Raw genomic sequence first — 15,203 nt, 5'->3', positions numbered from 1 at the left:
CTGGGTTCCGGCGGGGACTCACCGGCCGGGACCTGGTGATTGACAGCAGAGGCCACGAATGGCGGTGTGGGTAGGGCACGTGCTCAACTCGCACACGCCCCCTACCCGGAACTGCAAAATCACGTTTATATGCGTGATTTTGCGCACCCGTGCCACCCTGTAGCAGTATTTCTGTTATAGAGCGGCACAGAAACGGTTAAAGGCTAAGTTCATCTTTTAAGAAAAAATAATAAATGCACATATTTTTGCAGAAAAAAAATGTGCATTTATTATTTTTGCCTGCAGGAACCTGGAAGGCATTGCACCCATGATCAGTGGATCAGTGGTCCAGTCTCAGGCTCCTGCAGCTTTCAGCCCTTACCTTCATACAGGCTGACTGTTTCCATGCTGCAGTGCTTGTGAATGAACTATGAGTATTCTCAGTCCTTTCAGAATTACAAGCTGTCAGCGGCAATGGTTGATGGTATTTGTAGTTCATTCATTCACAGGATTCTGTGAATGAATGATGCAGTTGTGTGGGTGGAGCCCCGCACGGCCACGCTGTTTTTGAATTGTGACAGTGGGTGCAGAGGGATTCCTCGCCCGCTGTTGCAATGCGATTTTTTTCACGGGGGGGGGGGGGGGTGAGGCTGCTGGGGCACCCTAAAGACGGGTGTAACATGTACTATGTTCCAAAAGTGAACCTGGCCTTTTAAAACCCAATTCCAACTATATAGTTTTTGTGTTTTTGTTTTTTTCGGGGGGGGGGGGGTTCATAGTGTGGGCAAGGAATAGAACTTCTGTGGATTTTTTTTTTTTCATTGCTGTCTCTGGTTCCATTGGATATATTTTCCTTGACACTTTGTCAAGGACTGTGAAACCAAGACAAGAAACAAGAATATGGTCTTACCTTGTGGTAATTTTTGAAGTAACGTTCACGGGGGTGTGGAAATTTTTTAAAAAACTACTTGTCCAAGGGACTAAATCGGTGTCCCAATCTACTTGTCCCTCATGACAATCTACTTGACCAGCTAAAAAATAAATTTTTTTACCAAAACCATATTTAAGTCGGTGGTGATATTAGGAATGTTGTAAAAACAAAAGGGCTTTTTGGTGACTTAACGTTTAATATTTTTCACATTGCACTGTTTATCGCCTCCCCCCCTCCCTGACTGTGTCCAGCAGCGCACCCGGGGACTAGCAGGGAGGAGAGAGACCTTGTAGTGTAATGAGCACCGATTGGCTGCTCCTCAGGAAAGGGGAGTGTCCGGCTTATCCTTTATCCCTTTCACTGCCAGAGCCGTTTTTGCTTTTTTTTTTTACACAAGATTAAAAAAATAATTTTGGGCCTGAAGATTACACAAAACCACCAAACATTATATATTTTCTGAAACCAGAGACCCTAGAGAATAAAATAGTGCACTCGTGAAATGGCGATGAATTTCAGTACCCTAGATTTTCTATAGGTGATGCTTTTAACCATTAGCCGCCCGTCCTATAGCCGTTTGGTTTCCGCAAAAATGCTTCAGCTTTCTGGGTGCACGCCATTTGGCGTACTCCCACACATGCGCAGTTCGCGCGGTTGAAGAGCTGCGCAGCGGCGCGATCTGTCACCGGCCGTGTACCTCGGATACGGCCGATGACAGATCTGAGTACTGGCCCCCGTTGCCGGTACCATGTGACCTGCTGTGACCAATCACAGCAGGTCACATGACAGTTGTATGCAATGGATGGCTTCATTCATGCCATCCATTGTATACTAGTGCCTAGCTGTGAATGGTCACAGCAGGTCATGTGATTAGCTGTGGCCAAATCACAGCTAAGCACAAAAAAAAAAAACCTGAATGAATCGATTTAATTTAGGTAAATGCTTGCTTATAGCAAAGTAATTCTTTGCTATAAGCAATGTGTGTAAAAAAAAAAAATACTGATCACTTCCCCAAAGTAGTACAATGTTACTATGGTAACATTGTACTACTTTGGTCATAGTAAAATATGAAAAAGAAATCTTAAAAAAATTAAAAAAAAATGTAATAAAAAAATTAAAAAAATATATATTTTTTTTTCATACTGTCACCAGTCAGTGTCCCTGTTCACCGCCATGCCAGTTATATGATGACGCTGTACTGCACTGGTGACAGTATGTAAAAAAAAAAAAAATAGTGAAAAGAATTTTTTTCATTTTTTCATTTTCCAAAAAATGACAAAAAAAAATACAACTTCAAAAAACTCACCATTCCTCTTATGAAGTACGTTGGACTGTCTACTCTGCAAAAAGGGGTCATTTAGGGGATATCTGTACTATTCTGACATTTGGGGGATATCTGTACTGTTCTGACATTCTTGGACCTCAAGAAATTAGATTGGCTGTCAGTACTTCAGGATTGATCAATATTCAGATCTATACCATAGTTTGTGAACTCTATAACTTTCCTACAAACTAAATAATACATCCTAATTTGGGTTATTTTCACCAAAGACATGTAGCAGAATACATCTCGGCCTAAATTTATGAAGAACAATTATTTATTTGTAAACTTTTATAACAGAAACAAAGAAAAACGTGTTTTTTTTTCAAAATTTTTGGTCTTTTTTTGTTAATTTAGCAAAAAATAAAAACCCCAGCGGTGATTAAATACCACCAAAAGAAAGCTCTAGTTGTGTGAAGAAAATAACATTTTAGTTTGGGTACAATATTGTATGACCGCGCAATTGTCATTCAAAGTGTGAGAGCGCTGAAACCTGAAAACTGGCCTGGGCAGGAAGGGGGGTAAAATTGCCCGGTATTGAAACGGTTAAAGCCCCTTATAGGTCATCAGTATAGGGTTATGGAGGAGGTCTGGTACTAGACTTATTGCTCTTATTCTGGCGTGCACTGTGACATGTAACGTGTATCACAATCAACGGTTTCATGCGTAGGCACCCCAGCATGTGCTTTTATGTTTGTATGTGAGTATATGTGGGGGGGGGGGGGCTCAACCTATTTTTTGAGGTGTGGGGGGGATGTTATGTGCTTGGGTGTAACTTTTTTTTATTTTTTACAATTTAAAAAAAAAAAATTTTGTTTTACATGATATTTTTTTTTAACATAGGGGACAATGTCCCCTATGTGATGGTTTTTTTGGTGACAGATTCTCTTTTTTGAGACATCCAAGGTCTAAATACTCTGGATGTCTCCCCTCTGCTCCCCTGAATGTAATGCAGTGCACATCGCACCGTAATACATTATTTCCCGTCCTTAACCTCCCTGGCGGTCTGATTATTTCAGATTTTTGGTGCTGAAAGCGGTATCATTATTTTGCATGGAAATATGTAGTTTTTTTATTGTAGGCTGTAATTTTTAGGAATAACTCACTGAAATCTGTCCGAACAAGAGTCTAGTAAACATCCCGGGTATGATAAAATTTGAAACACAAAATCATAAATTATAATTTAATAAATAACCATAAAAAATAATAATATAATAATATTACATTTAATTCAATAATATAATCAAACCAAAAACACTGAAATGTGAAATATAGCGCCAAGTTCGCACATCGCTGAGCAAAGTCGCAGAATCGTTTTCAGTGTCTGATGAGGAATTTCCCCCATGAATCATTATCACTCAATTCTGCAAGTGGTTCTGATTTACTATCGCTGTTCTCTAGCCAGTCTAAAACCGCTTTTGACCTAAAGGGACGCTTTTTGGACGCCATGGATGTTTCTAAGTTTCCAGGCAGAAAGAACAATCAAAATGCAGACAGGGGACAGGACAAAGCACTCGGGACAAAATGTATGTGAAATGGGTTGAAACAGCAATGTTTTACTATGAAAAATCGTTTTGAAACGTTTTGACATTTTTTTTAAATTTTCAAATTTCCCGCCGCCGGCGGCGCCCGTACGTCCCGACGTCACAGGGACCGGAACACAAAAGCCGGATGCCGGCATCGGCCGGAGGAGATGGCCGGGGACGCTGCAGGGGACACATCGCGGGAGCGAAGGACAAGGAAAGTGCTGCAGGGACTCCCTATGCAGCGCCGCATGGTAAGCCCGAGTGTAGCTCGGGGTTACCGCTTTTGGTACTGACATTTTACCCCGAGCTACACTCGGGAATACCGCCAGGGAGGTTAATTGCTGGGAAATTCTCAACGGGGACCAGGAAGTGACATCATAACGTCACTTCCGGGTCAGGAAAAGAAGGGGAGGGGAGTGGACGTGTCCGCTCTCTTCCCTTCCCTCTAGCTGCCGGTGGTGAGCTGGTCCCGAGCCCGCAGATTGGCAAGCGGAGCCCGGGAGACAGTGGGCAGCGGGGGGAGCTTCACACAGGGGGGTGGAGAGGTTGGCACTGTGTGGAAGCATTCGGCTGGCAGCGCTGCCGCCTCAATGCTTCCACCTGACAGATGAGCCCTGCTGCTTGCCCACAGCAGGGCTGAAGGTAAAGAAAAACTACCTGCCCAGCGCCGAGAACTACATGTCCCGGGCATCGGGCGATAGGAATTCAACATCCCTGATTCATATGTTTAAAAGTTTGTCCATATTTTTATTACTAAATTTAAATCTAGAGATGTATAGATTAACCAGTAGATGGAGCTCTGCAATAAGCTCTGATTCCCTTTCTCATTTAGTGTTGAATAGAGCAGGGAAGGGCTATATCCCCAATATGTCCCCAATGGGGAGATTTGTCCTCTGTCTATCCTGGCAATTCTCATATCTAGAATACCAATAGAGGAAAATCCTGCAATGGTGACACCTCCTCTTACACAGATGTCACTGGCATAGACATTCCCCAAAGCTTTCTTTTAACTTACTGTTGTGTTGCTAGAACAGGAAATGAAAGAAAATCTTTCTAACAGGAGATGGAAAGCCAAAAAAACAAAACAAAAATAAAAACGATATTAAAGGGATACTTCACTCTCTCAATGAACATGGATTATTTTTAATCCTTATGCTGCTAACATTAGTAAATAGATAGAAATGTATATCATATTTACTTGTTAACTTTTTTTTTTTTTTTTTACATCACTTACTTCCTGATTTCCTGCCTAGGCAAATGATGTCATACAGTCTTCAGGAGGGGAGGGTTCTCAGCTGAGCCAATGCTTGATCTAAGGGCAGATAGATTCCAGGAAGTAAATGCTACATGAATCATCTGCCCTTACTCAAGATGGCCACTACCAGAAATGCCATGGGGTGTTTTTCAAAACTAATTCTCAACAAAATAAAGCATGGAGGGATGGATGGATGGTTGAGTTGGCTTTGAATATTAACAATGAATTAAATATAATTTTTGGTGCTCAGATGCAGTGCAGTTCAACTTTAAGACGTGTGTGTGTGTGCTAAATTTCACCAGAGAACATAAATTTTAGAGTTTCCAGAACTGCATTCTGTCAGTGGTTACTGTAAAAGGGGCTCCACTCTCCTTGTTGGATTTTTCACTTGCATTATAACCTGGACAATGCATCAGAGGGAATGGTAATGCAATGGTTTTTTAACAGCTTTACTTAGGCCTGAGCCAACACTTTAAATGGGCTGTGACACCCACAGCTGGTAATTGGTGCTCTTGAACATGCCATGCTGTGATTGGCTACACAGTGCTACTACTATCAGGAGTGGTGCTTACCAGCTGCCATTTGTCAATAGTTGACCACCAATGACAGCTAGGAGTTTGCCCCAGGAAAAGACAGCAATGCATATTGTACCCACCCTGCCTGCCACCACATACACAATATTGCCAAAAGTATTAGTCGGCTTGCCTTTACACGCACATGAATTTTAATGGCATCCCAGTCTTAGTCCGTAGGGTTCAATATTGAGTTGGCCCCGCCCTTTGCAACTGTAACAGCTTCAACTCTTCTGGGAAGGCTGTCCACAAGGTTTAGGAGGGTGTCCATGGGAAGGTTTGACCATTCTTCCAGAAGAGCATTTGTGAGGTCAGGCACTGATGTCGGGGGAGAAGGCCTGGCTTGCAGTCTCCGCTCTATTTCATCCCAAAGGTGTTCTATGGGGTTGAGGTGCAGGCCAGTCAAGTTCCTCCACCCCAAACTCGTTCATCCATGTCTTTATGGACCTTGCTTTGTGCACTGGTGTGCAGTCATGTTGGCCATCCCCAAACTCTTCCCACAAAGTTGGGATCATGAAATTGTCCAAAATGTCTTGGAATGCTGACACCTTAAGAGTTTCCTTCACTGGAACTAGGGGGCCAAGCCCAACCCCTGAAAAACAACCGCACACCATAATCCCACCTCCACCAAACTTTACACTTGGCACAATGCAGTCAGTAAGTACCGTTCTCCTGGCAACCACCAAACCCAGACACGTCCGCCAGATTGCCAGACAGAGAAGCGTGATTGGTCACTCCAGAGAACACGTCTCCACTGTTCTAGAGTCCAGTGGCGGCGTGCCTTACACCACTGCATCTGACGCTTTGCATTGCACTTGGTGACGTAAGACTTGGATGCAGCTGCTCGGCCATGGAAACCCATTCCATGAAGATCTCTACACACTGTTGTTGTGCTAATCTGAAGGCCACATGAAGTGATTGATTGGTAGGCGACTTCTGCGCACTGTGCGCTTCAGCATGAGCTGACCCCGCTCTGTCATGTTACGTGACCTACCACTTGGTGGCTGAGTTGCTGTTCCCAGTTGCTTCCACTTTGTTATAATCCCACGAATATTTAATAGCAATGAAATGTCATGGATGGACTTATTACACAGGGATTTTTTTATTCTATTTTTTTAAAGAAATACAAATTTCCATATATTGCAAAGATGTACTGAATATGTCCATTTTTTTTACCCTGACCTACATTTTAAAAGAGGACTTTAATCCCCTTTTATTTGGCCTCCCCCAACCTAATTTTAGTATTTCTGAAGTGTACACAGACAGCAGCTCAAAGCAGATCTGCGCATGCACAGAAACCTGAAGAGGTGCTAGCAGATATGAATGTCATTCTTGCCTAGAATGAATATCCAAATGTTTGAGAGAAGGGGGGAAGGAGGCAGTGCAACATTATTTTAGGGTGGTCTGCTTTACCCAACAAAATATTGGACCCCATGGCTATGTCTTAAAGCAGAACACTTCACCCTAAAGGGAAAGTTCTGCTTTATGTAACACACACACCCCCCCCACACACACACCACATTTGGCACATCATAATTTTTTTTGGGGGGGAGCAGGAACCTATGTTTGACAGTTTGCCCCCTCCCCTTTTTTTTTTGCTTGTAGCCTTCTCATACATGTCACAGATCCCACGAGGCTGCAGGACCATTCACAACTTGTAGAGTGGCTCACGCATGCGCAGTGGGAAGATGGCTATGAAGCCACAGGGAGTCAAAGCCAGATTCCCACAGTAAACATACCGGTGCCAGGGAACCGAAGACCATTGAAAAACTGACCCACGTGAGGACATCGCTGGATTCCTGGACAGGTAAGTTTCCTTTTATTAAAAAACAGCGGCTGCAGTGTTTGTAGCAACTGACTTTTTTTTTTTTTTTTTTTTCTTTCTAGATTGAAGATCCTTTTAAGTTCATGAGGACAGCTGACACACATAAACAGGCAGCTTTGGGAAAATATTTGCAGATAATCAAGTTAGGAAGAGGACCTTTGTACATTTTGAAGTGTCTAGGACAATGCTGTTTACACACTTTTATGTTCCTTTTTCCTTCCACAAGTAATTAATGTTTATCTGTTCATGGGATGGTGATTGTAGCTATTTGCAGACCTAGCAGGAGGCTCATCTACCAGTCTGAATGGAAACTTGGAACATGATAGCTGCCTGCCTAGTACACTGCATCATACTCTATATAAAAACATGTTTTAAATTGAACCTGAGCTCAAAAAGTGAAGATTTACTATGTTATAGGGAACATAGGAAAATATATAACATATATAAATATTTCTGAAACATGGCAGTGCATTTCCTAGTATGGGAGTGTGCATAGGCTCTCCCGTGTCTACACTCTCATAGCTGTATATCCGCAGTGTGAGATCTAAGGCACGGCTGCTTCTGCCTGCTAGTTCCAGGTGATGTCACTACTGTGCTTTTCACTGTTCTCCTTGCTGGAGGCTCTGACATGAGAAAGCAAAGCCCTGCTTCTACCAATATGGCTGCCTCCGCACAGAGCAGAACAAGTCCGTAATGGGGAAAGATAAGCTACAGGGAGACCACAGGAAATACTGGTGACTAATCTTTTGCTTGCCTCTTTTTGCACAGCTTCCAGCGTACAGGCTGTCTTTAATTTAAAAAAAAAAACAAATACTGCATAATGTGTTTGTACATTTGTACTACTCCTAAATTTTAATTTTTTTTGGGGGGGATAAAGTTGTATTTCATCCTGTTTAATGAACAGGTTCCATTATTCCAGTGGGATATTAAATGGAAAATTGGACCTGCGGTAGTCAGATCACTTATATGCAGTGCACGGGGCAGCACAGTGGCTTAGTGGTTGGCATTTCTGCCTTGCAGCACTGAGGGTCCTCTGTTTGAATACCAGCTAGGACACTACCTGCAGAAGTCTGCATTTGCTCCCTATGCTTTCCTCCCACACTCCAAAGATATGCTGGTAGGTTAATGAGCTCCTGTCTAAATTGACCCTGTGTGTGTAGGTATGTGAACTAGAGACCTCCTAAGTTCCTTGAGGGCAGGGACTGATATCCATGTACAGTATTTAAAGCATTGTGTATATTGTTGGTGCTATTTGAAATGGCTGTAATAAATATACATTTGCGTTTTTACAGGCCATAAAGTAGACACAAATCGTATAGTGAAAATAACTTCAAAGGGTACACAAAAATGTGTTTTTTCTCTCTTTTTTTTTTTTTTTTTGCTTTGAATGAAGGTGAGGGGGGTGTAGTTATAAAGAAAAAAAACTGCATAGCAATTTGCCCCGTGAAAGTGCATATATTGATAGATCCAAAAAAACAAATATTATTAGGCTATTTCCTGTGCTGAACAAATTATTTCATTGATTTAAAATGGAAAATACGGCACTTGGCAACTAAATGGCGCTAAGTATCATAGAAAAATCCTGATAGCTCCATCTACTGATGAAATGCAGTATTTTCCTTCTTTCTTTCATTCAATCAATGCAAAAGCATTGATCTGGCAAAAGGAAATGGCCTAATATGTGTTTTTTGCCTTATTCACGTAGAAAACAAAATGTACGCAGTATCAATGATTGAATTACTATGTGAATTTTTAAAAAAAATAAAATACATATACCCCAATATTTTATTTATTTTTGTATTTTAATAACAACCTTTTTGTTCTCCATGCAGCTCTGTGAATTTCACAGGAATACACCTTCTGCGATGCTTCTTAGCTCATGTAACGGGAACCTTGCCTAAAATCGGATGACCATCGTTCTCTGCAATCATGTGAAGCTCTTGGCTTTGAGGGCTACAACACCTTTACCAAAGACGTGGTCGGTATATTTTTTATGGGTGCAAAAAGTGTGAGCTTACAGGACTAAAGTAATTGGACAAAGTATTATAGAGGGGATGGACTGTATTGTTGGAGCAAGCTGCTGAGAAGAGACCTTCATCCTATTATAACAAATATTAGGTTACCATTCAGAATTTGCCACTGTTCAAATCAAGCTTGGATTCTAGGAGTTGACCGGTCCTATCATTTTTTTTTTTTTTTTTTTTTTTTTGTTAAATCTAATAGATTCCTATCCATTGTCCCTAGTAAAAGAATTGCTTAGATCAGAAAATCTATAGAATGTTTGCTGCAGCCAATTGCTTACCTCCATGGCATCCTCTCCATGATAACACAGGTGTCATGACAGTGGCATCAATTGCTGTCCACGTGCAATCCCTGTACATCACTTCAAACGAATGATTAAAAAAGTGGACCTTCTGTTTGCCATAGAAAGTCATGGAAGATCTTTTTTTTTTTTTTTTTTTTTTCCTGCTGCCAGCCCCCCAAAACCATTTATTTAAAGCACACTTTCCCCTAAACTCATCTGATATTCGTTACATTCCACCTTCTTGTGTATAGAGGCATATCCGAATGTTGCTCTTCCAGAGCCATGCTGCCACTATGGCATCATCAGTCTCTGGCTGCTTCTTGCTACCAGCCCACCGATGACATCAGTGCAAGATCTGTGTTAGGTTAAAAAAAAAAAAAAAAAAATATATAGATTTTTTTTTTTTTCACCCATGAAGTCTTTGGAAAAGCCTATTCAGTCTTGTGTACACCGATCTCAGTTTTACCCACCTGATCTCCTTAGAAGGTACTGGTGATGTAGCCTTTCCAAGGTGCACCTTTGAGGTCAGGGCTACATCAGCAGTGCCGCTATAGACTAGAAAATAGGATTCAATTAAAGTGGTTGTGAACCCCTCCATATACCCAGTGAGGTGACTGGCTGCAGGTGATACACAGATTTAAAAAAATGCTCCTACAGGAGTTGTACCTGTTTATCTGAAGTATTCTCTTCTCTACATCTGTTCCAAGTGCTGAATTTATAAAGCATATCAGAGCGTTCAGAAAGACAGGGACGGTGAGCTGAAATTACACACTGCAGAGCTCAGTGAGAAGAGCTCTGAGAGCTGATTGGAGGGAAGGGATATACCCCCTCCCACACAGCTCACAGGAACAGAGCTCAGGCTGTCAATCTGATGGAGCTCCCTCCCCTGTCACCATTTTTCTCTTGGTGTCAGAAAAACTTGTTGATTATTGCTGATAGAGGAACAAAGCAGCAGACAGAAATAACACTTAGTGCTCTTAATTATGATGTACATACTATGAGATGCTTTGTTCATATTTTATGTCTGAGGTTTGCAACCACTTTAAAATGTAAGTAATAAAAGATATGTTGATTTTTAGATGGGAGTTGTGGATGTTTAGGGATCTGCAGTCAGGGTTGCATGCGCCAGTGATTTTTTTGGTGTTGGGGGTCCACTTTAAAATGTATAAACAAGCCCTTTGTCCAAAAAAACCAAACACCAGCTTACTTCTGCCCCACTGTCCAACATTTCTGGGAGGCATAGGTGATGTCCCTGTACCTCCCAGAATAACTGGGCAGGGCATTCAAACTCCTGCAAGAATGCATTTTTGTAATGGGCTGGAGTACAGTCGCCTAGGATTTCAAGTTTTTGTTATCTTTATACTGCTGGGGAGATTTCCCTTCACTTACTATTGAAAATGCAACAAAAAGGGAGAAGAAATCTCCCCAAAGTGATGTTAATTCCTTCGAAAGCATTTGTCCCCCATTGGAAGATTTCCCTTCACCTGTTGCTCTCATGACAACTCATTCCCCATTATGGTAACAATGATCATCAGGAAAAACAATGGGAAGATCTCCCCAGCAGGGCCCCAGACAGCAATAAAAATCAGACACGGTATCTAATCCTTAAACTTAACAAAAACTAAAAAACACTAGCTTTTAAGTACAGTTTAGTTTCCTAAAACATATGCGAGAAGCTCCGTAAAAGCCCCTCACTTGAACCTAAAGCAACCATTTACTTTAGGCAGGCCTTACATTTATTTATTTTAACATGTAACCCCTGCATGCTGCCTTTTTCAAAAATCTGATCTTATCAAAGTCTAGGGGCTGTGAAAGGACAGAATCTGCACACCCAGAGACACCAGCTGCAATGACCTGATATTCCTCCATGCCTTTGTTCAGGCCTCCCGCCACCACCTATGCTTCTCAAGACCCTTAATCTTCCCAATCTCGCCAGCATATTGGGCACCACCACATTGAGAGGAAGTATTTTTTTCCCCAATTGGAAGTCTGTCACTGTGTGTTCCACATGTAGTGATGGACTACAACGCTGCCTGGAAAAAGTGTCAATCAAAATCAGCAAATCTGAAAGGCCCCATATGCTCATTCTTGGGATACGCAGAGCCACACCCACCCATTTAAAGACTTCTATATGGAAGAGGCACACCATTCTACACCAGCCACTCTAATCCCCCTACCCTTCCCACCTAGCCCCCCACCATCAGCCAATCCATCACCCATTCCACCCTTTGGTATCCCTTTATCTTGAGTTGCACTTTGACACAGACAGGGTCAGTGCAACCATATGCACTGGTCCAGCTCTCTCCAACAACAGGTTCAGGCACAGATCCAACAACCATGCTTTCTGACACTACGTAGGGAACCAGACTATAGGGATGCTGAAACCTCAGATGGCCTCACAGGCACAGATTCTGATGAAGTGGACACTAGAGTCCCCTGGTACAACCTCAGACTCTTCCCTGTCCAGACAAAAATTCTTTAACTAACTCTGGCTTGTTGTGCATGGCTTCGGGGGTACTGGCTATAAGGGTGACCAATCTGATCACATAATACATCTAATGATGTTGCATTCCCTAGGCAGATGCCCAGGCCCTGACACAAAGAGCACTTTTGCTCTGGCCAGGAAGAGGAAAAAATGTCCTTTGGCTCCACATTTATGATAAAGTTTGGGTTGACCAAGGTAGAAGATGGAAAGCCTATCCCTACCAGTAATGGCAGATAGGGGCAACTGGTAGACCATATTCCCACACACTCAACTTCATTTGCACTGACCACCCACCCATCCACATTCTTCTTTAAGAGACACAAACTTTCAAATCCTCAGGGGGTATAGTGTTTTTTTTTATTAAAATCAAGGGCTGTCATGATATAAACCTTTGGGGCAAGCCCCTTCCAGTCCAGCAGACCCCTATACACCTGCTCATACTATTCCCAAAATATATCAAGTGGTTCTGGCCCCACAAATGATAAATCAGTCATAAGAACCTGCCAGACTGATTAAAGCATAAATATCCTCTGCCTTAAAGCCCATAGCTAGGATGCTAGGTTTCCATGGGAGGAAGGCCATGCAGGCACAGGGAGAACATGCAAACTCCAGGCAGGTGGTGCTGTGGTTGGGATTTGAACCAATGACCCTAGTATCACTAGGCAGAAGTGCTAACCATTTAGCCACTGTGCTGCCCAAACATACTGCTGCTTTCCTTCCAAATCTGTTGCTTTTTCACTGCCCCCTCTATTGACTTTAAAAGTAGAAGTTTACATTTTAAAAAAAAAAAATAAAAATACACATTTTTGCAGGTAAAAAAATGTGCATTTATTTTTTTTCCTGAAGCCTACAGAGCCGATCGCTTGTGCAATGTCAGGATCTTGCAGAATCTCAGTATAGAGTAGCTGTCTGCCCATACCGCTCGTACCAGCAGACAGTTACTGGAGAGTAGGAATATCAATGAACTGTGAAAGTGCTCACTAGTACCCACGCAGTTCTTTGAGAACTATAAACCATCTGCCACAGTGGCAGATAGTAATTGTAGTTCATTCCTTCACAGATTGCTGTCAAATGAATAACACAACCATGCAGGGCCCAAAGTGTGCCAGCGGGTACAGGGAGATGATCACAGTGGGGAATCGGAGGTGTGCATGTAGAGGTGCACTTTGGTAACATGTTACACCGTAACGACAGGTGTGATTTCCACCCCCCCCCCCCCCCAGCTAGCAGGGGATCTTCTCTGTGAAAGTTTCTGTGAATGAGAGTCTCAGCAGCCTTTGCAGCTGTTGGCTTGTAATTCTCAATGAGCTACCATGGCACTGTAGAAGTTGATTGAGTCTTCCTGTCAGTAAGTATTGGCTTACCCATATGAGGCACAAGCAAGCAGATAAACTGACAGGTCTGCAGGAGATCTGCATGGCACCGGTGATCTGCTAATCTCTGATACAATGCTTTACAGGCTGCCAAAATAAAATTAAATGCACCTTTTTTTACCTGCATAAAAAAATGTGCATTTTATTTTTTTGTTGAAAGATTTAATCTTTAATTAAGGCTCAAGGACATGACTTTTACTGCTCCAGTCTTTGTCATGGTTGTTTTCTTCATGAGTTCAGCTTTCAAGGTTCTCTTCCTCATTGGCTATATGGAGAAATGTATCTGCTACTTTGTCCTGGATAGCTGGTAAGGCTTCCCCTTGCATACAGCCAAGTCCAAGGATCCATTGCAGCTGGAGCTTAAGATGTAGGCCTCAGGGGATTCACCTCAACCTACTGCATCAAGGCTTGGGCTCAAGGTGGAAATCAGCCCAGTCTTCCTCCTCTGCCAGGTATGAATCAACCTGCAGCACATATTGCTCTCCAGTAGCACCTGGCAGAGAGACTGATGAGATTGGCTCCATGTTCTGTCACCTGGGGTGCCACTTGACTCTGCAAGCTCTAAATGGGCTTGCTTTGTTTCGGGAAGAGGTGCATTTCAGTAAACCTGTTGCTTTTCCGTGCTAAATTACTTGACTGTCATTGTCTTGACGTCCAGTACATTGAATCACAGCCCAAACAAGCATGCGAAGCTTGATGTCTACATTTTCTCCATACTCAACTATTAGAGCGATAGGGGTGCGGCCTATACATAGTCTCTTCATTGAACCAGCAGGTGGAATATTAAGTATCAGTTCCCACATCCACACATTGAGTGTGGCTTAAAAGCAGCTGAGGATGCTGCATCTAGATGTCAGTTGTGTTGAAGGAAGAATCAGGTGTGCCATGCTAAAAATCTTACAAACACGACTAACACACCCACCCAATGTATCCTCTGACCAAAATATGTTCTATAAAATATATACCGTGACCAATAAAAAATATAATTTGTTTGATTTAAAAATCACATTAAGTGCAAAACTCTAGAACAGGAGTGCTCAACCTGTGGCCCTCAAAGCCCTCTCATCTCAAACTGAATGCAGGTTTTTCAGTGGACCACATCTGCAAGTTATAATCTACAGCAAAGCACAGCTGAAAGCAATGCATCAGTGTGAAAGCAGCCTAATAGGGGGCTCAGGACAGTAAGGGCTCAAGTTTTTCTGGGGTAGGTAAAACCCCATAGTTAGGACATTTACCCACTTCTCCTCCCCAACCATTGGTGTAGAGTCAGGGCTTGCAATGGTGACCACACCATGGGGCTTGTGCAACCTCCCTGTCACAGTTTTTACACTTAGGGTAGTATATAGAGGAACCGATCCTTTGAATTTTGGTCCTGCAACCACTGAAATCCAGCTTGTCCTCTCCGTCCACCTTTCAGTGGCTGCAGGAGGAATGTGTTCATTCTGCTATTCTTAAAAAAAAAAAAAAATTCTAAAACCATTTTAATTGTGGCCTGTACACCTGCTTTAGAACCACTTTAACAGCCAAGCAGCTAAAATTTTAAGTCAAGGAGATCTACAATGTTAGCCCCCATATCTCAGTAAGATAGAAGTTTACTTTACCAGTTACCTGCAAAGTCCTGGTACAGATAGTGG

General features: G+C 42.4%; 1 protein-coding gene across 3 annotated transcripts in view; it reads left to right on the top strand.

Moving 5' to 3' along the window:
• The window catches only part of GTPBP8 (GTP binding protein 8), a 39,586-nt gene extending 28,797 nt beyond the window's left edge, over positions 1-10,789 (top strand). For 2 of the 3 annotated variants that reach the window (XM_089691915.1, XM_089691914.1), the window contains one exon: positions 9,239-10,789. In XM_089691915.1, the coding sequence (XP_089548041.1) occupies positions 9,239-9,317 (79 nt within the window). In that variant the 3' untranslated portion in view covers positions 9,318-10,789. Of the gene's footprint in view, positions 1-7,468; positions 9,188-9,238 lie in introns of those variants that run through there. The other variant, XM_089691916.1, reaches the window with a different exon arrangement.
• Positions 10,790-15,203: the final 4,414 nt, after the last annotated feature.

Source organism: Staurois parvus, unplaced genomic scaffold (genome assembly GCF_062004578.1).
Source record: "Staurois parvus isolate SC_StPar_1 unplaced genomic scaffold, SC_StPar_1.0 ptg000574l, whole genome shotgun sequence".
Lineage (NCBI taxonomy): Eukaryota > Metazoa > Chordata > Amphibia > Anura > Ranidae > Staurois > Staurois parvus.
Note: the sequence above shows the minus strand (reverse complement) of the source record. Positions and strands in the feature narration are given on the sequence as shown.